Genomic DNA, 27,979 nt, shown 5'->3' with positions numbered 1-27,979 from the left:
CGTATCCCAGGCACTAGGGATACAACAGTGTTGAGTAAAAACTGCCAGAGTAGAGCTTACAAGGTGGGGGGGAGGGGGGGTGGGGAGGAGCTACTGACACACCTGATTTCCTTTTCACGAGTGAATTACTTCACACTTAGTTCTCCTACTAGAGATGCATCTATTAGCACTGCTCTAGGTTTCCCAAGTGATTTCAAAATCAAGAGTACCCCCTGTGCTGGCCATCACTGTCACTCTTGCCCAGGTTGATGACAAATGAGTATGTAATAAGCACACTTTCTAGTTCACCATCCATGGAATAGTGTTTCTTAAAACGGGACAAAGCCTTTCAGCTTCTCCCACTAGGAAAATGTTCTAGAGCATCATAGATAAACTTAGAAGGTTATGGCAGAAAGTGAGAGGGAAATACTAACAACAACCTGGGGGATCCATAATCCAAAAGATACCACCTCAAAGGGTAGCTCCTAATAAAACCTCCAATTCAGAAAATACTAAAACGCAGTAGAAGACTGATCAGAGAGCACTGCCACTTATTCCTCTCCTCGACTATAAGGGCCCTCAACACACCTCAATTCTGGTATGCAGGCATACATCAGACTTTAGAATCCCTAGTTTTATACAGCAAGGAAAAACTCTGGTCCACCAAAGGAATACTCAAAACCTAATCTCTTTCCAGGGACTTAATGCGTGAAGTAACAGGGGTTTTGCACACACCACTTTCCCTGAGATTTATATGTAAAACCATGGCGGATGGGGAAACCATAGAAAAATCTCGGCATTTACAGGGATCAGCAATATGGGGCAGGAGCCTGAGCAGACAAGAAAGGGGTATGGTTCAGAAGGAAGAGAAAATGTTAGAGGAAAGCAAATGTTACCCTCCTCTTTAAGGGAAAATTAATGGACACTAGTCTCCCTAAGGAGGACCCCTGGGATTGAGTATGACTTCCTTAAGGAGATCACTAGGGGCTGGGCTGAAAGGCAAGGGAAAGAGAAACCAGAGGGACTAGCAGTGGGGGATGGGTGTTTAAAGGGGGCTTTAGTAAAGGTAGAGAAAGAAGAGACAGACGGATGCAGAATAAAATTTCCCAAACTTCATGAGCAGAGTGAGTGAAGGGAAGAGAAGGTGGAGCCCTCTAAGAATTCACACCCTGTGCCCTCAGTTACAAACACAGTCTAGTTGCTAACAATATTAAATTCCAAAATGACTTGTAATGTAGGAAAATAAAATAAACATCCTGCACACTTACCCAATCCGGGTAAACAGCTTCCCATGGGCATGGAGAAAACTGAGGATGAACCTTTTGTTCAGCTGCATGGGAAAAAGAGAGAGGAGAAAACAATTAAACTTTCCCCAGTTTCCTGTTACTGAACAGAGTCCCTAGTGACACAATAACCTGGCCAGGGTCTAAGGGGTGGGCACTAGGGATGGGAACCAAATGAACATGCCCAATGTCTCAAACAGACCCAGGGCACATGCCCAACAGCTGCTGATCAGCTGAGCCAACATGACAGCAGGCTCGGTGAGCCGACAGCACCCTCTGCTGGCAGTGGTGCCTCTGTGCAGGGAATGAAGTGATGACTGCAGCTCTCTGAGAACTAGGAGCCAATCTGGCCCCACAATGATGGAAATGAAACAGTGAAAAGGCAGGGGAAATACTCTGATTTTGGTAAGGCCCTAATCTTATTTATGAACTATTTTTCTACCTACCCAAGAAAGCAGGATTCTTTCGTAACCAAGGATAAGGTAACTAACTAACTCATTTAAAAGCCCAGCTTTTAAAACAAAAATTCAAGTTCTAGGTCTGGAACTGAAAATTCAAGTGTCTACAGGGGCCAGGTACAAAACAGGCTGGTGGGGACAGTAGTGCTCTATGGCCGTTCCAGTCCAGGTCTGCTCTTTGTAGGCCCAGTTTTATAATTTCTTCCCCCCTCCCCACCTGCCCCCTTTTAAGGAAAAGTTAAAAGCTAGGTTTTTATATGAAACCTTCTGGCTTTTTTTTTTTTTTAATTTTTTTTTTCAACGTTTATTTATTTTTGGGACAGAGAGAGACAGAGCATGAACGGGGGAGGGGCAGAGAGAGAGGGAGACACAGAATCGGAAACAGGCTCCAGGCTCTGAGCCATCAGCCCAGAGCCTGACGTGGGGCTCGAACTCACGGACTGTGAGATCGTGACCTGAAACCTTCTGGCTTTTAAATGTTGGCTACTAATGAAAAAAATTTACACATTAGGCAAGTCAAAACATACATTTGCCGGTCCCATCTGGCCCAGGAGCTACCAAATTTATAGTCTTCAGTTCAAGGTTCCAGAAAATCTACTTCTATCAAAACTGAGGAGAAAGATTCCTCTGATCAAACGAAGGAGGTGAGGGAGAGGAACTCAAAGAAAGTGGAGATAATCTGAAAACCAAACCTTGTTGTCACTTTTCCTGGTCTTACAGAACCAAAATGCTTAGGGCCCTGTAGCCAGACAGAAAGAAGGGTCAAGAATCTGATGTCAAGGGGGTGCTCAGGACAAGGAATAGTCCAGCACCCCTGGATACTTCGCCTAACAGGAAAAACTCTTCTGGTTTATCCTCAAATCATGGCAGTTCCATCTACCTCATATGGAAGCTAGATGTGGGAAAAGGAGGATACTCATACGTCACCAATGACTTCAACACCAAACTCTGCATACAAGGTTTTGTCTTTACAAATATCATATGATTTCACTCATATGTGAAATTTAAGAAACAAAATAGATGAACATAGGGGAAGGGAAGCAAAAATAAGATGAAAACCAAGAGGGAGGCAAACCATAAGAGAATCTTTAAAAAAAAAAAAAAAACAACGCTTATTCATTATTGAGAGAGAGAGAGCATGAGCAGGGGAGGGGCAGAGAGAGGGGGAGACACAGAATCTGAAGCAGGCTCCAGGCTCCTAGCTGTCAGCACAGAGCCCGACGTGGGGCTAGAACCCACGAACCACGAGATCATGACCTCAGCCGAAGTTGGACGCCCAACCGACTGAGCCACCCAGGCACCCCCATAAGAGACTCTTAAATACAGAGAACTAACTGAGGGTTGCTGGAAGGGAGATAAGTGGGGGGATGGGCACTAAGAGGGGCACTTGTTGGGATGAGCACTGGATGTTATATGTAAGTGATGAATCACTAAATTCTATTCCTGAAAATAAAATAAAATAAAATAAAATAAAATAAAATAAAATAAAATAAAATAAAATAAAATAAAATACTGTTAAAAAAACAAGGCCTTGTCTTTACTTTTGCTTAAACAAAGTATATTTAATCAGCAATACTAGATCAAACACTGATTAATATAGCTAAAAAGCTCAAGATACTTCATAAATAGTAACCTATCTCTATAGTGAGGTGAGTCAGGGCCAGGGTCACTGGGTACCATGAAATGAAGGGAAACTGCTAGAAAACAAAGGAAGTGCTATAAAATAAACTGCCAGTGGTTATACCACTGCTAGTGGCAAAACCTGGGCTAGAATGCAAATCTCTAGATCTACAACAAACCTCTGCCATTTACCTGCTGTGGAATCCCAGGCAACTGATCTAACCTCTCTGAGTTTTTCTTTCTACACAATGTAGGTAACAGTACCCATATGTTAACAGAATGGCACATGAGATAAGGCAAGTAAAAGCATGCTCGACATGTTGTAAACTCAGCTTTTAGCTGAACATTCTCTCCCAATGAATGATAAAGCAAGTGGTAAAATGTGAACAACTGAAGAATCTAGGTGACGGATATACAGAGTTCTTTGGATTATTCTTACAACTTTTCTACAGATATAAAATTATTTCAAAATAAAAAGGCAAAATATGTAAATTCTCTCTATATATTCGAATTTTAACTCAATTATCCCTTTTCCCACAGCTATCAATCATAATCTAGTTAACTCACCCATAACCAGAAAGAATCCTTTATAACTGGTTATATTTATACACACAGCATACTCTGGTAGGCACAGAATGAAGTTAATTCCTCTCATTCAAGCCAATTACCATCCCCAAAGCCCCAAGGCAGCTCAGAAATTTAACCAACTTAAGCCAGCAAATGGCAGAATTAGAACTTGAACTCAGGTCTTCTGATTCCAAAAAAAAGAGGTGGGGGGCACCTGGGTGGCTCAGTCGGTTAAGCGGCCGACTTCAGCTCAGGTCATGATCTCGCAGTCTGTGAGTTCGAGCCCCACGTCAGGCTCTATGCTGACAGCTCGGAGCCTGGCGTCTGCTTCGGATTCTGTGTCTCCCTCTCTCTCTAGCCCTTCCCCATTTGTACTCTGTCTTTCTCGGTCTTTCAAAAATGAATAAATGTAAAAAAAAAAAAAAAATTTTTTTTTTTTTAAAGTTCTCCTTCCCTTATAATGCAAGTAGCTCAGGAAAAGAATGGATGAGATTATTCATAAAGGAAGGGATGATAAGGGAGTAAGAGTAACTAAAAGCACTTCAGTTTTACTTTTAAGGTTTCTGATTAGGTAGAAAACTCATACTGTATGACCCATAATACCTCCTAGATTAAAATGAGAGCACCAAGAGGCTTTGTTAATATTGTGGTTCTATGTAATACTTCCCAAAGACCCTTCACTTAGGATAGTAGATGAAGCCCACTTAAGACCACAATTCATGCTTGCCATTATCATATTTCAATTGTACCTAGTAAAAAGTAGATCTCAACGCATTGTGCTTCAAGTGAGAGTGAAGCGAATCTTAGGGAACTTTTTCAAACTGCACACACATTCTCCCTGAGCTTGGTTAATGAGAACCACTGTTTTATTTTTAGTCTAGAAGTATCTGTCACCCTAAACACAGTTTCTCTCTATAGTCACCAACAATACTTCAAGTCATAAAAAAGCTAAAAAAGCAGATGTGTTCTAGAGAGAGGTAAGGCATGTTATATTGAGGAAATAGATTTGTTACATGTTGATCAACTGGGCCTAAGCAACACTGCATGTAACAATATGAAGTCAGCTAGTACTCCTGCAAAATTTTTGGGAAACTTAACTGATACTAAGTCCATAGTAGGTAGGAAAGTCTTAGTCTGAACTTCCTCCTTCTCCAACACAGCACCCTGTACTGGTTTCCATTTTGGCAACTTTCTGATTCTGAATACACTCAGGTCTCACTCAGGTACAGAAAGAAATGTTACTCTTTGGGGCGCCTGGGTGGCGCAGTCGGTTAAGCGTCCGACTTCAGCCAGGTCACGATCTCGCGGTCCGTGAGTTCGAGCCCCGCGTCGGGCTCTGGGCTGATGGCTCAGAGCCTGGAGCCTGTTTCCGATTCTGTGTCTCCCTCTCTCTCTGCCCCTCCCCCGTTCATGCTCTGTCTCTCTCTGTCCCAAAAATAAATAAACGTTGAAAAAAAAAATTAAAAAAAAAAAAAAAAAGAAATGTTACTCTTTGAACAGTGAGTGTATCTGCTTCCAGGTCTTCCTCACATATTTACATACTGTTCATCAAAAACTAAAAATGCTTCTTGGGTATAGCCCTAAGAGGACTTTAGAATTATTAAAGGGCTCTTTGCCCTTCAGTTCAAGTTCAAAACCAATTCACTATGGACTCCTGAGCCTCTTATAAACCATCGAAAAGCAATGACCAAAGAGTTGGTCATTGCTAGCCCCTCACAATGAAGTCTGTCCTGCCATTAACTATGGAATTGTGAGTAAAATAGTTCGGGTTGTTCCTCAACTATAAAATGGAATTTCCACCACTGACACCACCTAACTCAGAGCTGAAAGGATAAAATGAAATAATACAAATTAAAGCATTCTGAGGTGTAAGTGTTTTATACAAGCCCTGGCAACTGTCACTCAGAACTGCCTAAGTGCTCTGTGAACTATGGAGCAAGGAAGGAGAAAGGTGCTCAGAAGCAGCAATACAACACAGGAGAGAAGTCTGAAATCTGCCCAATTTCAATTCCTAAATAGTTGCTCCTTCTTCTGAACAGCTGTGTGGAAAACTGAATTTCTGAAAAGTGAATTATTTTAAGAACAGTAAGAGTACTCAGTATTAAAAGAAATTCCAATGTGCATTTTTACAGGGTTGTGGGGAGCATAAATTATCATTCTCTTAAACATCTGGAGCACCTCTATAGATATGCCAAGTATTAACAACAACTTTGTTAGGTTTTAAAAAGCGGGGGGCTCTGTCCTCTTAAATAGGAGCCAACATGGGGGAAACCCAAATTTCAATATTACCTGTCAGTAAATGTCCAGGACTTTCAGAGCATGCAACCAAAGCCCATTTACCGCCTCCCTAAAGCACCGAGATCACAGGGTGCTGGAAAATGTGAGCGCCGAAGTGATGCTGTCCACTTTCATCCCTGTGTTCCTCCTATGCCAGGCACAATCAGGCAGAAACCAACAAGACAGGGTCCCCACTGCCAAGGAACTTGCAGTCCAAGAGCAAAAGATAAACAAATAGCATACCAACTTGCCAATTCCCCATTTATGCTCCAAATTCTAAGACAAGGCCTACCGGCTATGAAGGTGTCTGGAAGCACTCTATTTCCCTCCTTGTTACTATACCTCAGCCAGGAAAGTCTTTGGAGGAAGTGAGATCTAGGGAGATGATAAAGAAAGTGAGGAAGGGGGGCCTGGAACACAAGTGTGGAAACCTATCAGTAAGTCAGTAATGCAGTAATCATTTAATAAAGGTAAAAATTATTCATTTAGGACTTTCAGTATTTCTCCTTCCAGGATACATATAAAGAAAGAAGTACAGGCAAGCCAAGTAACATGACTCAAATGCCTCATAGGAAGACAGAGCAAATCAAAATCATGCTCCCATTTCTTACTTGGACCAAAGAGCCACACCAGGGCTGAGGCACAGCAGGGACAGTGATTACTCCTCACCTTTAGTTTCTCCACTCCTGAACCGTTCTGGGCAAAATGACAGCTCAATTAGCTCTAATTAAGCACAAGTTCCATGTAGAGATGTCCTACTTAGACAGCTGGATCTGAGCCATGTGAATTCAAGTGTGAAACGTGCCTCTTAAAACCACCTCTTCCAAGAAATGCACCCCTTGAAACAACGGCTCTCATCCTCACACTGCAGCTTAGTGCCGCCTCAACACGGTCTTACATTAAAGCAATTTACTTGCTATTACTTCATTATCTCTCCTGAAAGCCAGCAGACCGGAGGGAAATTAGGCTAAATGTCAAATCAGGAGTCAGCTCCAGAAAACCCAGCCAACAAACAGAGGGACAGCAGAACTTAGAGTCCCCGCTCAGCTCTCAGGAGGGAGAGTGGCACTAGGCATAAGAAGAAGGAACCCCGCTCTTCCTCGTCGATGAGATGGCGGAGCGGTTTGGTGGCAGCGGCCTCGTGGCAGACGCAGACGCAGACATGCAGCCCTTTGTGAAGACCCTGACGGGCAAGACCACCACCCGTGAGGTCGAGCCCAGTGACACCACTGAGAATGTCAGAGCCAAAATCCAAAACAAAAGAGGGCATCTCGCGTGACCAACAGCATCTTACTTTTGTGGGCAAACAGCCGGACGATGGCTGCACTCTCTCAGGTTACAATATCCAGAAAGAGTCGAGCCTGCACTTGGTGCTTTGTCTGCGAGGTGGCATCTCCGAGCCTTCCCTCACCAGCTGGCCCAGAAACACAACTGCAACAAGACAATCTGCCGCGAGAGTTAGGCTCACCTGCACCCCTGCGCTGCCACTGCTGCAAGATGTGCGGCCACACCAACAACCTGAGCTCCAAGAAGGTCAAGCGAAGCCCCTCCACTGGCTCTTCCTTTGTCCCCAGGGAGGCCTCCTGCCTGAGCCCCAAAGCCCTGGGACTGTAATAAAGTTTCCCTTTCATGGAAAAAAGGGGGGGGGGAAAGAAGGAACCCTGAGTTTGTGACTATTCTACATTTACTGCTCGTTTGTTTATTGGGGAAAGGGATAAGTACAGAATGATATGAACAGAGACCACTAATCTTAGAATTAAAGACCTGGGTTCAAACTCTGGTTGTGCCATTTATTTGCTATATAACTGCTGAGTAGTCAGATCAACTTTCTAAGGCTGTTTCTTCAACTATAAAATGAGAAGGCTGAGTGAGATCAGTGATGGTAATTCTACAACCCTGAGTGTGTGCGCATCACAAGAAAAGCTTTTGTTAAAAAACAGATTCCCCAGTCCTACAGAATCAGAATCCTCGGGGAGGGGAGAAGGTCACTGCGAATCAGCATTTTTATTTTTTTTTAATTTTTTTTTTAATTTTTTTATTTATTTTTGGGACAGAGAGAGACAGAGCATGAATGGGGGAGGGGCAGAGAGAGAGGGAGACACAGAATCGGAAACAGGCTCCAGGCTCTGAGCCATCAGCCCAGAGCCTGACGCGGGGCTCGAACTCACAGACCGCGAGATCGTGACCTGGCTGAAGTCGGACGCTTAACCGACTGCGCCACCCAGGCGCCCCTACGAATCAGCATTTTTAAAAGGTCTCCACGTAATTCTGAAAGGCAGCCAGACTTACGAACCACTGGGCTAGATCAGGGGTCAGCAAACTACAGCCCGAAGGTCAACAGATAGAATGCCACCTGTTTCTATATGGACCATGAGCTAAGAATGTTTTTTATACTGTTTCCATGGTTGAAAAAAATTCAAAAGAATATTTCATGACACACGAAAACTATATGAAATTTAAATTTCAGCATCCACAAATAAAGTTCTATTGAAATACAGCCACACTCACTTGTTTATATCTTGTCTGTGGTTACCCCCCTACAAAGGACAAGGTGAATAGCTTCGGCAGAGAGTGTATGGCCCCAAGACCTATAGTATTTATCATCTGGCCCTTTACAGAAAAAAAGTTTGCTGATCCCTGGGCTAGATCTAGAACACTGCGGTCTCAAAAGTTTTTCTACCTGCACAACACTTGAGAGCTACCACACACATCTACTGGAAACAGTAATGTTTCTCATGGGCTGAGAGGTGAAGAAGGGTAGTGAGGAGGAGTGTGGTTTTAAGAGAATCTCCACCTCCCAGGATACTCTGATACCTACTTACCTCCTACCACCTTAGGGGAACCACCAACCTACAGTGTTCCTGCCAATTCTAAAAGCCCACAAATGTATGATTCTAACTAAATCTAACCTCTCTTAATTTTGAGTAAGCACCATCCCATTTGATGACAGGACCCCCCCAAAACAAACAAACAAATAAACAAACAAACAAACAAACCACCAAATGCCCAAAGACTTCTGTTCTCAAAACTTTTGAACTCAAATGCCCCAAAGGCTTCAAAGAAATATAAATGGGGCCCTCCACGTTTTCACCTTCAATGCCACTATGGGGCTAAGTGACCAAGTGGAAATAGAACACCCCCAAAGCCAATCAAGTTTTTCTTAGGCCAGAGGGCCCTTGGACACTTCCCAAAACATCCGTAATCGAGGGAAAGTGCCAGATTAAGGTTTATGAATCCATGTGCTGTGGTCTGACGATCTGTAACAACCAGCTCAAAAGTGCCACCAGCTTGACATCCCAAGGTATACAGAGAGAGAAAGTTCAGCCAAAGGGCAGCACTGTTGCTCTGACTGGACTACTTTCTGAATGACTCTTCTTTCTGACTCATCTCTCTCAGCGCCTGGGAACTCTCATGCCCATCCACCCGAAAAGTAGGTGAGCTGGGACACCTTGTGTCTGCACTGCGTAAAGTAAGAGAGAAGAGGAAACGGCTGAATCTCCCACTCAGCGATCAGGTGGGCAACGAGAAAAACAGTTCACTAAAGGCACATACGCAAGCTCAAACCCATCTTAGAAATTAATAGGCCAACAGAGTGTGAGAGTGGTAAGGTCATCTATTCATTCGACAAAAACTTACTTGCCACCTTCTGTGAACATGACACTGCCCAAACTATGAACAAAGGCAGACATGATCCCTGCTCTGCCCAAACTATGAACAAAGGCAGGGATGATCCCTGCTCTGTGGGTGACACAATTATAAAGTACCATGATTAGGGATGTACAGGATGCTCTGTACCTCCACAGCAGGAGCATCAGAGACCTCAGAGGAAGAGATCCTTGAGTTGAAACCTGATGGCTGAGTAAACAGTTTTGGAGCAGGTAGGGTATCTTGTCTATGTGACATAAGCAAATGGAACAGCATGTATGCTGGTCCCAAGAGTGGTATGTGGTAGAGTGGCATGGCCAGGTGGGTGATTTTGCAAGAATGAGGCTGGAGATACAGGCTGAGCCAAACTGTACAAGTTGTACCCCTTATTAAACAGCCTGATCTTTTTTTTTTTTAATTTTTTTTCAACGTTTATTTATTTTTGGGACAGAGAGAGACAGAGCATGAACGGGGGAGGGGCAGAGAGAGAAGGAGACACAGAATCGGAAACAGGCTCCAGGCTCTGAGCCATCAGCCCAGAGCCTGACACGGGGCTCGAACTCACAGACCGCGAGATCGTGACCTGGCTGAAGTCAGACGCTTAACCGACTGCGCCACCCAGGCACCCCTAAACAGCCTGATCTTAATCGAGCTACTGAAAAGTGTTGAGCAGGGAAGCGACATGAACAAACCTCCATTTTTGAAAAGACATTCTGGCTATGGTTTAGAAATTTTAGTTTTCTAAGGGGTAACTGGCCAGGGTCAAATGTGCAGAGGCCAGGAGACCCCTTAAGAAGCTGCTGCAATCACTCCTCAATGGTAAGGAAGATGGAAAAGAAAGGGAAGGTAAAGGAAGTAGTCATTCCACACTCATCGACAATCATGATCCCATCCCTAAGTCCCAGGGGTTCTAGTTCTAAAGAACTCAATCTATAGAGACCAGCAGTGGCCCAGAACCAAGTATGAGTCTTTAGAAAAAGTCCCAAACTAAATGAAACACTGATTTCACTTTTAGAGATAATTTGGATATTTTTATTTCCTTTCAATATTTTTCAGTGGCCTAGCATGGTATTTGGTACCTTATTACATATTCAGTAAGTGGTTGCTGAATGAAGAACATATAAAACACAGAGATTTAATAGTGATTAAATAGGTTATCCAGGTACTACATATAAAAAACTCTCAAGAAAAACAGTGCGGTACTAATATTAATGCTGTAGGGAAATAACATGTTCATCACTATTTATGAGAATTTAAATCTATTTCTTTTTGGAGGGTAATATGACAAAACCCAAACAAAAGTAGTCAAAGAAAATCAGAGTTCTATCAGAAATTAAGGAATATGATCCTGAGTAACAGCAGTTCCATCTGCTACATTCCAGCCCAAGAGACGGGACAAAAAGAGACCACAGTTAACATCAGAATAAAAGTCAAAGTTCAGGGCACCCAGCTGGCTCAGTTGGTGGAGCACATGACTCTTGATTTCAGGGTTGTAAGTTCAAGTCCCACATTTGGTGGGTGTAGAGATTACTTAAAAATAAAATCCTGAGGCGCTTGGGTGGCTCAGTCACTTAAGCACCCAAGTCTTGGTTTCGACTCATGATCTCATGGTTCGTGAGTTCGAGCCCTGCATCGGGCTCTGTGCTGACCTGTGTGTAGCACAGAGTACAGTGCAGGGCCTGCTTGGGATTCTCTCTCTCTCCCCCTCTCTCTGCCCCTCCCCTGCTTGCTCCCCCCCTCAAAATAAATAAACTTAAAAAATTTTTTTTAATAAAAATAAAAAATAAAATCTGAACACACAAAAAAAGCCATAGTCCTTACAGTCTCCTATAAAAGGCCTATATAATACTCACTCTCCACTCCTGTTGCCTCCTATCCCTTGAATGTGCCAAGCACGCTTCCAGTTGTGTCCCTAGTCCAAGGGTTCCTAAACTTTATAGCATAATGGAATGGTGTGCAAATCTTTTAAAAATACAGATGCCTGGCCTCCATTCCCAGACACTGATTTAATTCCCACAGTGACACCTTGGGGTGTGACCTGAGCATTGGGATTTTTAAAAACTCCCCAGGCGATTATACTGTGCAGTAAAGTTTGAGCAGCACTGCTCAAGCTTATCCTGTTTTTATAGTACTTATCACCAATTTACACACACACACACACACACACACACACACACACACACACACACACCATGACAGTGAGGATTCTGTGTACTTGGTTCACAACAGTGGGCTTAAAAAAGGTAATCAATAAATATACTTGGTGAATAAATAGCCTTTCTAGTCTGGCCTTTGGCTGTTCCTCCCGCCTCTACCCTTGCTGATATGGCCTACCTTTCAGCAACAAAGAATTATTCGTGGTGCCCAAAACTCACCATGTTCCTTCTGTCTACCCCAATCTCTATCTAAACCCTTCTCATGTACTCCTTTCTATATCTAGTACAGTCCTACTTTTCCTTGCTCTGCCTGTCCTCTACCTCCAGGCTGAACCTTACACCTTATCCTGCAGCCTCAGAGAGTATTTCATTCGCCACAGTACATCTTACATACATCCGTGTCTGTCTTTAGACCAGCTCTGTCCATAGAACTTCCTGTCCAGGATGACAGATATGTTCCTTATCTTCACAGACCAATACAGCGGCCACTAGCCACATATGGGTAATAAGTATCTGAAAGGTGGCTAGTGTGACTAAGAAACTAAAATTTTAACTGTGTTTCACTTTAATTAATCTAAATAGCCAGTATGGCTACTACCGTACTGGTCAGCGCAGCTCTAGACCATGGCATCCTTTAGTTCATGATTCACTTCTATAATCCAGGACACAGAAATTATCAATAGTGATGGACAGGTAAATAGATGGATGGACGTGAGAGAGTTGGTTCTAAAGATCATAACACTCATACTTTTACAATTTCTGGCTTGTCATGTAATAGGAGCAAAAGACATACTTTGAAGCATAAATAAGGCTCAGCCAATGAGAACAAAGAATTGAAAGAACCTATCCAGTATTCTACCCAGCTTATAACCCACACGATGGGGGGCAAGGGTGGGGTGGGGGAGTGTGGCCTAACACCTAATTGGACTGTACCTTTCAGAAGCTCAGGGACAGTCCCCAACTGAGGACAGGTTGAATTTACACTCTGTGCTTTAGGAGTTAAAAGTATCCCAAGCTACTCAAACACAATTTAGACAGTAAGAACTCAAGTTTTCTAACTGAACAAAACAAGTGTGACACACCCAAGCACCTTAACAATAATAATCCAAACTTCTACAACACCTTCTATACGTATGGCACTATTCTAAGCACCTTGTCTATTAATGTATTTAACCTTACAACAATCCTGTGAGTTTAGTAATACTATAAATTCTATATTACGGATGAGAAAATAGAGCACAGAGAGGTTACGTGACTTGCCCAAAGTTAACCCAGGCAGTCTGACTCCAGACTCTGAGCTCTTCCATCTTTCGCCTTTAAAACAGGCAACCTTTTTTCTGTCTTTTACGTTTTCTTATTTTCAGGGAGAGCATGAGTGGGGAAGGGGCAGAGAGAGAGAGGGAGACAGAGAGAATCGCAAGCAGGCTCCACACTGTCCGCATGGAGCCTGATGCAGGGCTCAAACACATGAACAGTGAGATCATGACCAGAGCTGAAGTCGGACGCCTGACCAACCATCTGAGCCACCCAGGCGCCTCAAAGAAAGCAACCTTTTGGGCAGAAACAAGACAGACACCAAGGATGTTTACAAAGGCCAAAAGCTAAAGCAACCCCAAGCAAAAACCCACCAATGGTTCCAGCTATCACTCACTGAGACCACTAGTTCAAAGTCTTACAGATTAAGGGAAATAGATACTTCCAGTCCAGATCCTATCCTGCAAGTCAGTGGAAGCCCTTAACAAACGCACCCCAGGATAACGCCGGCCAGAGAGAGAAAAGAGAAAAGTAGGTAAGAGCTTGTTTTCCATAACAGTAAAACAGCAGTAATAAAACTAGTAAAACAAAAACCCTAACATTTTCTCTAGACAGATCCACAATCTGCCTGGTTAATAGAGAAATAGTTCTTCAAGAGTCAGAGAACGTATGTACATTCACACACCATCATCAAGGGACGGTGCATAATCCAGAAAAAATATCTGAAAACATACTCTCCTGCCCACCCACCTACCACAATACAGGAAAACCCCCGAATCTCTCAGGAAAGGGAGGAGCACGAACTAATCTAAGAACCCAAAGGAGAACAAAGCTTCAGTTTAAGAAAGATGTGGTCACAAAGAAGGTTTCACAAACCACTCTGCTGTGGGTACCAAAAAGCAAATAATCAGCACACAGGGAGCTCTGGCAACCTCATGCAAGCTTCAGATTTAAGCAGGGCACCAAATAAGGGAAGGATTCTGGTGCGTCAACTCGTAGGAAAAGTGTTTCAAGTTAAAAATGGTTATTCAGGTTTGGATGCAAACTTCTGTATCTGTTCTTTATCAACAGAGGCACCTCTACCTCACTGTCAGCTAGCAGCAAAAAGAGAAGAAAACTGGGTTTGTCTAGCTAGCAAAAAGAGAAAAAAAATGGGTTACACTCAGACAACGTGACCTGGTACAGCCTGGCACTTACCTGGACGCCAAAGACAAGGCTATAAACATGGCAGCACGGGACTTCTGGGGCGCCACATCCCAGCTGGATCCAAGCGTCTCCAGAAGCAGGCAGGCCATGATGTCACCACCCCCCCCCACCCCCCCAACAGCCAGATAGTTCGACTTTAAGGCCAAACCACAGCACTTTTGGTGAGAGACTCAGTTTCACTGTGACTGGAGGCAAGGCCTGCTTCCATCTGGTTTTTTGTCAGTCGTGTCTCTTTTGGATTTGTTCCCAAGACCCAAAATATCTAGTTCAAACGATAGGGCAAACACCTTCAAAATCTCTGATCTTTATTCCAATTCTCCTTTCCTCTCAAAAAAACAAACAAACAAACAAACAAACAAAAAAAAACATTCTTATGCATACCAGAAAGCATTACCAAGGGAAAACATAAGCATTAACTTCTTCCTCACTTATTTACAATGCTCTATCCCTGTCACTATTCCTGCTAAATGTATGGGGAAAATCTGAGTTTAGAGTTAAAAAGGAAGAAAAGAACAAAAGTGACATGAGTCAAAAAGCAATTACTCTGCTGGTTACAAAAGTATATGCTTAGTTTGTGACAATTTATCAAACTGTATGGCTTCTTTTTTTTTTTTTTTAATGTCTATTTATTTTTGAGGGAGAGAGAGCACAAGTGGGAGAGGGGCAGAGAAAGAAGGAGACACAGAATCTGAAGCAGGCTCCAGCACCAAGCCCGATGTGGGGCTCAAACTCACAAACTGTGAGATCGTGACCTGAGCTGAAGTTGACACTTGACCGACTAAACCACCCAGGTGCCCCAAATGTATGGCTTTGATATGTACACTTTTCTGTATGTATATTATAATGAGATTTTTTAAAAATCACCGCAACTTTTTCTGCTGTTCCACAAAAAGCCTTTATTCCATAGCCAATACCCTTTGCCCCAAAAGTTCTAACCCCCACACCAAGATTCTAACTCTGAGGTGGCAGAAATGAAGGTGACTGTGCTAAAAGTTTGGGGCTCCATCTAAGTGCAGAAAGCTACACTGGTGTTAAAGACCAGATCAGCTGATGGCGTAGATATGTTTGTTTTACAGATGTAGAAACAAAGAAAGAGATTAAAAAATGTGTTCTCAGAAATAAAAAAACAATTTAGGAATGTATCCAGAAGATGTAACTCCTAGTCTCCATTAGCCACAAGGGACAGCTTACTGGGGATGCCAAGGGCATGCATCTATTAGTACCTTAATCAACCAAAGTGACCAATATGTCACTTTGAAGTATTTTAAAAGCCATACTGTTTTACAGATCTGTCCAGAAGTCTAAAGGAAAATCTGCCAAAAAAAAAATTCCTCAGAGAGAATGTCAACCGACTTACACATAGTTTGCTTTACAAATTAGGACCTAGTATCTCGGACATCTGTGGCACAATTCAGCTCAAAATCTCATTAGACAGAGTAAAGTTGCAGCATCCTTACCAAGAAACACCCCAGAAAAATGCAAATCCATAAACGGTATCATCCCAACTCCTCATTCCCACATGTTCAGCAGTTGCAGTCCTACTGTGTGTGTGCAGGGCAAGAACAGAACTTTTATTGCCAATGGTTACCACATAAAGCATAACTTATTCCTAAGCCAAACCGGCGCTGGCTCAGAAAGCTTCCCAGAATGATGGAAAGCATGACTTTAGGATGACTCAACTTTTGCTAATGCATAAAATAAAGCAGAGAAGAACTATCTGAAGGATCCACTTCTAAGCTTCAGCCAAATCAAAAGCCCAACATATCTACTTTGTGATGAATCTTCAGCTCCAGCTGACTGATTAAACAACATCAATGTGGACGTCTGTACTGTGGCCTAAGATATTCTAATTACAGACTCTTGGCTAGGAATCCCAGAAGCAACCACTTAGTTTCCAACCATACCACATTTTTATCTATGTTGTTGCTTCTGCCAGAAAAGTTGGCTACTCACATCTACCTAAAGAACTTCTTTTATCCTTCAAAATTAAGGACAGATCACCCTTCTAGGTAGCTTTCCTTGTTCATCATCAGTTAATGTTTTTCTCCTCTGTGTTACCCCTGTACAATGTACACATTTCTATTTTGTAACACTTTATTACAAGTATTTATTTACATATCCATTTTTCCTACTAGACTGTATCTTTGAAGGAAAGATCAATATCATTTACCTTTCTGTGTGCAGTGCCTAGAATAATAACTAACATACAAAGGTACTCACTAAATATTTATGGAAAGGACTTGAATGGGGATAGTAAAAACCTTGATCCCCTCAGAAATGACTAGCTGACCTGAGAAAGAGGTTTTACAACTGAATAATCAAGAGAAAAAGAAAAAAATGTGCTATAAAACTGTAAAGCCCGTTATTTAAGGCAATATACAAAGGCATATACTGAACTGCAGCATAAAATAAATTGAAAACAAGAAAGAGAAATGAAAGAGAAAAAAGATCAGAGGTCACTAGTAGTAAGGACATGACACAAGATGCATGCCAGAAAGTCCTTCACATTTACTAAAGGAAGTTACAAGTTTAGTGCTAACCTCTGAAACAATTAAGACAGAATCATTCTTAAAAACAAATTCATAAATGTGCATGAATTTAAATTAAAAAAAAAAAAAAAAAAGCCCACACAGCACAACTATCTCTGACACTAAAAGCAGAAATTTCTCCCATGGGTTTCCAGAAAGAAGATACCACGTGATGCAAATGGCAATGATTCCCTAGACCTCCGTATTATTATTTGTCTTAATATAGGCTGCTGACCTTACACCAAAGTACAATTCAGTCAAAGCAATGCTACTAGAGACCAGTACGTCACCTAGGTACACACTTCTCAGATGGTTCTAGGCATGAATGACATGGCAAGAACAAAAGTAGGAGATACCTGGTGATTTCCATCAGAGATAATAAAGTTTTGGATCAGTGGACAGAGGGAAGACAACCAGAAATATCACTGAAGCCCTCAAAAATAAAAATGTGTGGCAGATACATTTTATAGAGACCGAAGCATTAGAAAGAGTCTCCATGGTATCTTAAGTTCCTTCTGGTCTAATGTCTATATAGTAATACTTGGAAAAATAAAACTGAGCAGCAACTTCAATATTAAATATTTATGAGTAACGTGAACGGCTTCCAAGAGGGGGGAAAACCTGGAGTTTCCCCCTGAAGCCCAACAAATAGTCTGCCGACTGGGAGAAGATCGCCAGCCAAGAAAACAACTTTTTCATATTCTCTATCTCAGCCCAAACATCACATCCAAGACAGTGAAAGCAGAGTAGACAGATGAATCTCTGGAACCTTTAAGAGTAGAGAGGGATTACAGAATGATAGAACTGCAGATACATCTCCCCAAGAGTATGGTCAGAAATAAAAAACAGTACAGGAAATTGGTGAGAAAGGCAACAGGGGGAAAACAAAAAGGTCACTGCAATCTCTTACCCCAACCAACAGGCAGTATGTTACTATATAAAGTGAGCTGCTCCCACAGTAACATCAAATCACTACTCTATTCCTTCCTCAAGCAGCTGCAGAGTGACAAGGATCCTGTGTAAGGGTCTCATTCTTATTTGGAAGGCTCTTCACAGACTAGGAGCTGGATCCTAAGGGACGATTTATAGTACACCCTCACATACATTCCAGTTGGCTAGAACTCAGCAGCTGATTGCTCCCTTGTCTAACTTGGTAAAGAGCCAAAGGAGGACTTTTCTCAGTCAACTCTCCCAGGCTGGAAAATTCTCCAACCCCAGAGTTCTGGCTTAAGTCTGCATATCAGGTTATTCACAAGATGCCAAAACTACGTCCTTACATTGGCTCTGAACAAGTCTCTCAAGTACACCATACAGATTCCCACAGATCTCATAGCGATCTGGACATTAAGGCCAAAGATGGCTACTCTTCCTCTCACACAGAGAGCAACATGCTTCTGAAAGCACGGGCAACATCAAAACAAAGCTTCCATAAACTATATATGAATCTCAACAACCCTTTTAAGGGTGAACATGCAACATACTCATTAAATGGCCTCCTTAAAACCTCTTTATTATACCCTACTGAGAACTCTCCCCATTCCACCAGTTACTCACATTCCCTCTCACACTATGGTTGGTCCTTATGCCATGAACAGCCAAATCCCAAATCTGTTTCTCTGAGAGGAAATGAAAGAGGAGGAAACCTTAACAAGGTGTTTTTGGTGTCACCAAGCTCCTGTATTGGTGATTCCCAACCAAAACGGTACCACTCCTTCCAGGGAGTGCCTGGAAATGTGTGGGGGCCACCACTGGCATCTGGTGGGCAGGTCCAGGAATGCTAAACATCCTGCAGTGACAGTCCCACAAAACGAAGAACTGTCCCCCAAAAAGGCAGTAACACCCTTATTAATAATCAGTGTCCTAAATGAAGGGCCGCCACTGTATTAACTGCCTTTGCCCTTCCCAGCTTCTAGAGCAGTGGTGGGCAAGTATTTTCTGTAAAGGGCCAGACAGTAAATAGTTTAGGCCTTGTGGGCCACATACATCTCTGTCACATGCTGTCTCCTTTTTAAACAAGTCCTTACATAAGAATGCTATAAACCACTCTTGGCGTGCAGGCCACTGGCAGTCTTTTATCTACCCCTGTTCCAGTGTGTTACCTGACTCATCACAGTCTGTTCACACTGAGACATGCTGATTAAAATAAAATGCAATGAAGTGTGTTGTAAACAACTTTAATAACGTGTACTACAATTTTAACGAATGTAAAGAGAGCTTCAGAATTGAGCCTTAAAACCTAAAAATAGGACCATTATTCACTTCTAATTAATCAAACAGTTCCCCCCTGTCCTCTCCTCCTCTGCTGTGCAAGTCTTCTCCTGAATGTTTATTTTCAAACACGTTTCTCAAAGAGCCCCGGTCCTGCCTTTCCCCCTCTCCTCAGGATGCGTTACTTCCTATTCAGTACGTGTGCCACTCAGTAAGTCTCTTTAAAATTACTACTATTAACATTTTCTGAAATGTCTAAACCAAACCAAAGCCTGGAAATTCTGACTGGTATCTGGGTCCTGACTTTCCGGATGGTAGCTAAAGGTCACGTGGGGTGGAAAGTGGCCTGTGGGTAACACAGAATACACACATGCACGCGAACAGGATATGTTGGTAATCCGGTTTCCTGAGACCTGGTGAGTTGTGAGAGTTCTCATCAACACTGGTGGGGAAGATGAAAAGCCCTAAGCTCGGAAATACTGGATTGCAACAAAATGTCCATTCTTAGAATTAGATTTCTGGCTAAAGCAGAATGGGCAGGTAACACCTCTTTTCCCCCCGCGTTCTACTTCTCTAAAAATACAAACAAAACAAAACACAAAAAAGAAATGAAGTCAGTATCTGACAAGGTTTCTTCAGTGTGGAAGCTGGTGTTTGCAGCATGGCTTATGTCACGTCTCAAGCCCAGAAAGATGAAGAGTGTGGTTTTGGTGTTTAACCAGCCTCAACTGCACCCTGGCACTCTGTTTCTTCCCCCAGAGAACTTTGCTCTGTTAGAGGAAAGAAACCAACCTCACATCTTGAAACGAAACGGCTAGGATAAAAATAAAGCCCTGAAGTGGTTTGGTGACCGAGGTCATACAGGGCGTTAAGGGTTTGTAGGTAGGGCCAATGTACTTTGAGAAACTTCCACTCACTGCCAACCACAAAGAGACAAAGAAAGACAGCAGTCCGAGAGTCCAGCAGTGGTCCAGGCTCCAGTCCCTGCCTGCTAGGGGCTGCATCTCAAAGAACACTTCACATTATCAGTATCTGAAAAACCCAGTCCTGGTTCCACCTCTGAAGTACCGTCACCAAGTTCTGTTCCTCATGGCCTAAGAAAAAGAGAGCCAACCTGTAGCCCCTTCCTAAAAGAAAAAGGCCTCAGGAACGCCTGTCATCCTACGTGGCCAAACAGCTTCCAGGGTGGAGGAATACACTGCACACTACTTTACAAAAGTAAACAGCTACCTGAATGACGTGATGTTAATGGAACCCCCAAAGCAACCCTGCATAACTGTATACTACCCCCCCTACTGATAGGACATCTTTGTATTTATAAGGCCAAAAAGCTAAGCAAACTTTGATAAATACGGGGTAATGAAATAATTGAGTTACCAGACAGAAAACATTTGCCTATTAGCACAGAGCCTCAATGCTTCTCTCACTGTAGATTAAATCAGTGCTTATGCCATCCAGGGAAAATCAGGGCAAAAGCTTTTTCGTGGCACTAGTTCTGGAAGTGCCAACCTAAAGGCTCACAATACTACTCTAAGAATTAAAACACTCCAATACGAGACCAGACATCTTGCCTAAGAAAGCAGGCCTTCTAAAACTGAGCTCTGAACTACAGCCATGTTCAGGGGCAGCGGGGGTGAGGGGAAGGTGGAGCTATTAGATGTGTGCCACCCACACACCACAGCTTTCTTTTCGCCACAGCAGTGGCAGTGGTGGTGGCAGCAGCAGTAGCTCAGGTGCACAAACTATGCAAAGGGGCACTGAAAAGCAAGACAAATGGTCTGAAGAAAATGCCACCTGCAAAACATGGTTAAAAAAAAAAATTAAGAAAGCCTTCAAACAACTGTAACAAGTTGAGCATGTGAAAGCTCGCGCTCTGGACCACCTGACCCAGGTTTCTCACAGTGAAGCTGTGCTCCTTTGCGGGCCAGTGTTTACTTTGCTGGACACTTGATTCAATGCAGGAAAAAAAATATACACATGTACTACCCAGCCTCGTAGAGCCATGCATTCAGACGAAAGAAAATCATCATTCTCAACTTATGAAAGCACCTCTAAGGAAAAAAAAAAAAAAAACAAAAAACAAAAAACTAAACTAAAAACGTGGAAACATGGACACATGAGATTCGGGCAGGGGCAGCAGGCAAAGTGTCAGGCCAAAACTATGATTTCCAAGCCTAGAGAAACGAGGTTCTCACTCTGCCAGAGATCTCAGATCAATGAAAAAGCCTGGGGTTAGGGAAAATTACATGAGACAAGAAAAGTTTATTTTTAATCAACCAGTTTGATGGGCGGCATTCAGACTCTACTAGAACACAGCCTGAAGCTTGTCAGTTCACACACCGAGGAAGAATAACTTCTTGCTTTTCACCAAGTTTGGCTGCAACAGGATGTTGAGGAAAGAACTGTCCCAGAGTTCTGTACGTAGGCCTCCATTCCCAGAGGTACAAATTTCATTAGGAAACAAAAGTGATACCTCCAGGTTCCTTAGGCTCACTAGTGCTAGACTATACACAAAGAGTAAACCAGCCTGGTGGCAGAGCACATAGCTAACTAGTTTCTGGGTCAACACCAATGACAATATCATGTGAACACAAGCAAAACACTTACGCTCCTCCCTAAAAAAAGAGAAAACAAAACAACACTTATGGTCCAATGATTACGACATTTCCAAACCGTAATCAAAATCAGGCCTGTCTGGGGGGACTTGCCCGTCCTAAACAGAATCTCTGAGAAACAACTTAAAAACCTAGAATGCAATAACCCACGTTGGTGGCACTCTTAAAGCACTAATCACAAAATCAAATGCCTACAGAGGCAAGGCAGGTGACAAAAGTGGCTGTGTGTAAATCCAGGAGAGTTGGGGGGTCGGTGGCAAATTGGAGAACACAAGCCCAATTAAAAGTGGGTAGCTGCTACTTGGCTCTGGCAAACTGTTGCCAGATCTTGATTTTTTTTGTAAATTAGCTGGCAACTGATTGAAATGTTAAAACAAAACAAACAAAACCCCGACATTTGTCTCACCTGAACCATCTGATCAGCCTTAGCATCACTAAAAGTAAAATAAACAGACACTTCCTAATGCAGTGAACAATGAGGCACACAGCTCACCTGTGAACCTGAATCTAACCAAGTTTCTAGAGCTAATTCTCATTTATAGGAATATGGGGGACAGAGGGAAAGGCTGAATGATACCACAAGGAGACAGACAAATTGAGAGTGTGGGAATTCTATAGCACAACTAACCTGCTTCTTTAACAAGCTTATAACATGAAGAACATCTTTCAAAGGGAAGGCAGAATTGTTCTTGATTAAAAGAAACTTAGAAGACGAGACAATCAAACATAACATGTAGGTCTTGATTTCAACAAACCAAATCTAAGAAGCCATTTGATAGATAATGTGGGAAATGAAGTTATGGATCAGATACAGAATGCCACAGACAGACATGGCAATGGCACCGTGGTATATTAAAAAAGTCCTTTAAAAACCTTTTTTTTTCTCTTTATTTTAGAAATAGAGAGAGAGAGGAGAGGGGCAGGAGAAGGAGAGAGAGCAAGCTCCACACTCAACGCGGAGCCTGACACTGGGCTTGATCCCACGACCCTGGGATCATGACCTGAGCCAAAATCAAGAGCCAGATGCTCAATCAACTGAGCCACCCAGGTGCCCCCAAAAAAGTCCATTATTTTTTACAAGGAGTGTACATAAGTGAAATATGTAGGGATGCAGTGATGTGACATCTAGGGTTTGTTTTAAAATACTTCAACCGAGGCAGGGGGAGGGGCGGAGCATGCAGGAGGGAAAGCTAAAACAAATGTGGGAAAGTCTTGATAATTGTTGAATACCAGTGACAATATGGGGATTCATTTTATTATTTTGTCTTGTGTGTATTTGAAATTTGTCATCATTAAATAAAACTCTTCACATCAAACAAAACAGCTCTGCATTTAGACAGCCAGTTTGTGAATTATTAAGCTTCACTGTTCACTTTAATTAGAAACAGTAAAAAAGGCAAAAATAAACCTAACAGCTTAAAAGATCATAACAAAAATGTAAGTATGTAAATAAGAACTACCACCAACAATACATGAGAAGTTACCATATGCTACTCCTTGTGCTTCACATGCATTATCTCATTTAGTCTATCAGTATCACCGTCTTACAGATGAAGAAACTGCAGCTCATGCCCGAAGCCTCACTGCTGACAACTGATAAAACTAGGACTTGAACTTAGGACTTCCCAAAGCCCAAGCTGTTAACCTCTGCACTATCCTGCCTCTGACATATCAGATGCTGGACAAAATTAATGAAATCTATCAGGCTGCCAGCCTCTAAGAGAGATACAAGGACTTGTAGGCAAGCACTCATGGAAGGATTTCCCAAGTCCAACAGTAATATGAAGGGGGAAAAACAACCAAAGGTGAATAACAGTATGTACGACATGCCACTAATAATGTAAGAAAAGGGAGAGAACCATGTTTATATGTACACACACACACACACACACACACACACGTTTTACCTATTTAAAAATATTGCTTTAAAATATTTGAAAAGGCAATCATTCCTCTGCTAGATCTTTTTATCTCTATTCCCACTGACCTAGAAGCCACCCCCAACACCACAACCTAGAAACTTTTCCAACTAGAACCCAGCTTTTCAAACAAAGTCACAAAGGTTCTATGCCCACAGGGCCTCAAATTAGCCCTCATGCCCCAATTTATTACCAGTTCAAGATGCTTCCTCATGAAACGGACCCTTTTATACTCAATCTTTCAAAACTAGAATGAGTCCTATTAGATGTCTAATCTTTCTTGAACTTGTTCTTCTTTATTGATGTAGCTTGAGAAGTTCCTCTTTACACAGGAAAGGGAGAACATTATGGTGTCACTCACTGTGCTACTTGGATAAATAGCAAGATACAGGTATCTGTGTTTGACTTCTGAAATTAGAATACCACTTTTCCAACCCAGTTCTGAGTTGATAATTAGGCATGGATTTTTCTCTTTTGACTCCCCAGGTTAATGGGTGTTAGACATTTCCAATCTATGTGCTATGCCCTATATAAACATGCAGGAGGGGCGCCTGGGTGGCTCAGTCGGTTGAGCGTCTGACTTCTGCTCAGGTCATGCTCTCACAGTTCGTGGGTTTGAGCCCTGTGTCAGGCTCTAGGCTGACAGCTCAGAGCCTGGAGCCTGCATCGGATTCTGTGTCTCCCTCTCTCCCTGCACCCCCACCCTCTGCTCACGCTCCGTCTCTCTCCCTCTCTCAAAAATAAATAAACATTAAACATGCAGGAAAAGCAAACCCTAAGATGTTAGTAGTGGTCAACACTAGATGGTACAAACACATTGTTTGTCTGCACTTTCAAATTTTTTACAGTAAGGATGTGTTGGCTTTGTAACTTTTTAAAGGCAATAAAAATACCAAAATGAAAAGAAAAAGAGGTTTGCCCTACTTAAAGCCATTGGCAATTTCCTCCAACAACCAAGACGCAAAGAAACATCACTAGTATCTTCTGCATGTTTGAGTTCACAATGCCTAAAGCACCGTCTAAAAGAGTAGCCCTCAAATTTTAATCAACAAACTGCAGGACAAAAAATTTAGTCAATTTCCATCCTACCTAATTTAGTGAAACAGTACTGCTTTTGTTGAATTAACAACACAGACATGACAAGTAAACAATGAGAAATTCCAGAAACAAATTATTTCCGGCATCCAGAAGCACATTATTTGGGCCCAGCCCACTGACCACTACCCATACATACCACAGCACCAAACAAGAAAGTGTTCCTGCAGAAGGCTCAGTCTCTCTCCTACCCCAATTTCCTCACATGATCCTCCAAATTACCATATGTTTAGATACCTGCAAACCCTCTGCTGTGCCACACCTCCTCTGCCTTTGCCCATGCTGTCTCTTCTACTTGGAACACTCTCTTCTCACCTGGCCTAGTTAACTTTTCCAAGAAGTCTTCCAAAGTGACTCCCCTTTTCCTCACTACAACCCATGCTTCCACCTGGACTGAACCAAGTAACCCTTCCCCATGCTTCGACGGTACCCAACGCACACCTCCCTCATGACACTTACCACAATATACTTGGTCATCATTATTTGTAGACTTCATATTTGTGAATTCAGCTACTTGCTAAAACTTATTAGTAACACCAAAATCAATCCCCATGGTGTTTCCGCACATACTCGTGGACACACACAGAGTGGCAAAAAATTCAAGTTCCCTGATACACCTGTTCCCAGCTGAGGTCCAAACAAGGTGACTCTCTGCCTTTTTGTTCAAGTTCTCATACTTTAAACAAGGGCCCTTTTCATAGTCTATTAGTGCCATGCCTTTCACATTTGCGTGCTTTTTGTTGGTGATTTCACTGTTTAAAATGGCCTCCAAGCATAGTGCTTGGAATGCTGTCTAGTGTTCCTAAGTGCAAGAAGGTTGGGATGTGCCTTACAGAGAAAATGTGTGTATTTGTTCAGGCACAAGTTATAGTGCTGCCGGCCAGGAGTCACCAATATATATTAAATAAAGTGACTTTAAACAGAAACCTACATAAAACAAGATTATGTACTAATCACCTGATGAAATTCTTATAACCAGAGGCTCACAGAAACCTAATCCTGTTTTTCCTTTAGAAGCAATGGTTCAGTATTCACTAATTCAGTGTCTGTGGTGACTTTATAGCACATAACTACCGCAAATGACAATAACCAACTGTATGCTGAAATATTCTGTTTACATAGCCATTACTTCCAGCAGATCAGAAGCTGGCAAACGAGGCCCACAGGCCAAAGGCAGGCTGCCACCAGTCTTTGTAAATAAAGTTTTACTGGAACACAGCCATGCTCATTCAGTTAGGTACCGTCTATGGCTATTTTAGCACTACAACTGCAGAGGTGAGTAGTTGTAAAAGAGACCATAGGACCTGTAAAGCCTCAAATATTGACTATATGGTCTTTTACAGGAAAGGCTTGCTGACCCATGCACTAGACTGTAAACTCTTTGAGGTAGCAACAATGTTGTATTCATCTTTACAACCCTAGAACAGAGGCACAATAGGACAGGTAAACTAAACTTTAGTCTGGTTAAACACTGGACCCAGAAGGCAGCTGTCTACTCCAAAATCTCAAGAATAACTGCAGTAAATTCTGGACTGGACATGAACAAGTCCTGGGGAGGTGGGGGGGGGGGAACTATGCAAAGAAATAAAATAAATATTGGAATGTGACAGAAGGAACAGGAACAAAAGGAAAAAAAACAAGGCAAACAATATCATTTGGTGGATGAAATAGGATATGAGATTCAAATAAGGAAAGGCCAAATGATTGCTATTAGGAGCTACTGAAGTACAGTCCAGACTGAACCCCAAAACCATTTTGAAGGGCCAAAAGGAAGGAAGGCTTGTCAAGAGTTTGGCCAAATACACAATGACATTTCATTACCTAAAGCCATTTTCCACACATGGCACCAAACAAGTTCTACAGTAACCACAGTCAGCTGGGAAAAGGAAATCAAATCATGCCAAAACACGAGAACTCAATGAAGTTGGAGAGACAAACATCTGTTAACGACTCCCATTCTCACTTGCTCATTCTTCCCCAGTCAACAGACACAAGTTACACTAGATTCAAGACACAAACAGAGCAGTTCCCTGGCCTTTCAGTGTGAAAACGGTCTCTGATCCTATAATCTCCTTAATTAACTGTCTGCAACAACTTGTTTGCTAAGCAGTACCTTTTTCTGATTTCCAAAGGGACCTGAGGCATAGCAGAAGGCACACCCGCTAAATAAAGAATGCTTGGGACCCTTGTGACACCGAATTTGAGTAGCCTAGCTGTCAGGGGTAGAGTTTAAATAGAAGTCTCAATTAGTTTAAAAAGATGCCATTTACAGTTGAGGTTGGCAGTCCCTCCCCAGGTAGCATGTTCAACCCAAACCACATCTCAAGGCTAAAAACCAACAACCCACAAGCTAACCTCCTGCAGCCACTCAGAGAGAGATCCAAAACCTGTGCTTGGCAGAGAGAGAACAAACTAGTGGGGACTCTACTATCATTACTAACAACTACTTGAAACTACAAACTTTCTGTTTCTTATTCATGGATGTAAATTTTAGTAGTTTGTGCTAGAAATGGGAATTGTCAAAGGAGTAATTCTTAGTAAGGCTAGTCATCCAAAAAAGACAACTAAAATGAACAAGCAATGCTCAGCAAATATTTAAATTACATAGATAAGTTAAGCAAATGACACATACCTTCATAATGAAATATTCAGCCACACTAAGAACATACTAAGAAAAGATACTCTTGGACAAGTAGAAATAGAGTCTGTTTTGCTATAATCCTTGTTTTGAAAATATATGTTTGTTCCATTGTGATAAATATATTAGGGAACATTTTGAGTAGAACACAAATTTTGCATCTCCTTATGTATGATTCTGTTCATGAGAAACACTGGGTGAACATAGGAAACTGCACTCAGCTGAACCCAGCTACACAGGAATATAAAACACACACACACACACACACACACACACACACACACGCTCACACGCTCACACGCTCGCTCACTCGCTCTCTCTCTCCAAATATCTACCAGCTACTGCAGTTCACCATGTGAATTCACAGACGCTAAACCTACCCACACGTGATGTTATACCTACTCGTACAATTCCAAATAACCTTCCCTCCATCACTTCACAAGAATCCAGAAGCTATCATCCTTCTCTTTAAAAAAGAGTGTAACAGGGGGCACCCAGGTGGCTCAGTTGGTTAAGCATGCATCTTCAGCC

At 42.4% G+C, this 27,979-nt stretch overlaps 1 protein-coding gene and 1 pseudogene across 2 annotated transcripts in view; one reads left to right on the top strand and one right to left on the bottom strand.

Annotated features, from left to right (window-relative positions):
• The window catches only part of SMG6 (SMG6 nonsense mediated mRNA decay factor), a 230,319-nt gene that overhangs the window by 179,269 nt on the left and 23,071 nt on the right, over positions 1-27,979 (bottom strand). For both annotated transcript variants that reach the window (XM_030296755.2, XM_030296756.2), the window contains exon 9: positions 1,248-1,309. In XM_030296755.2, coding sequence (XP_030152615.1) covers positions 1,248-1,309 — 62 coding nt within the window. The remainder of the gene's footprint in view (positions 1-1,247; positions 1,310-27,979) is intronic.
• On the top strand, positions 7,347-7,798 carry LOC115501255 (annotated as a pseudogene).

This window comes from Lynx canadensis, chromosome E1 (assembly GCF_007474595.2).
Source record: "Lynx canadensis isolate LIC74 chromosome E1, mLynCan4.pri.v2, whole genome shotgun sequence".
Classification (NCBI taxonomy): domain Eukaryota; kingdom Metazoa; phylum Chordata; class Mammalia; order Carnivora; family Felidae; genus Lynx; species Lynx canadensis.
This window is presented reverse-complemented; position numbering and strand designations above follow the sequence as displayed.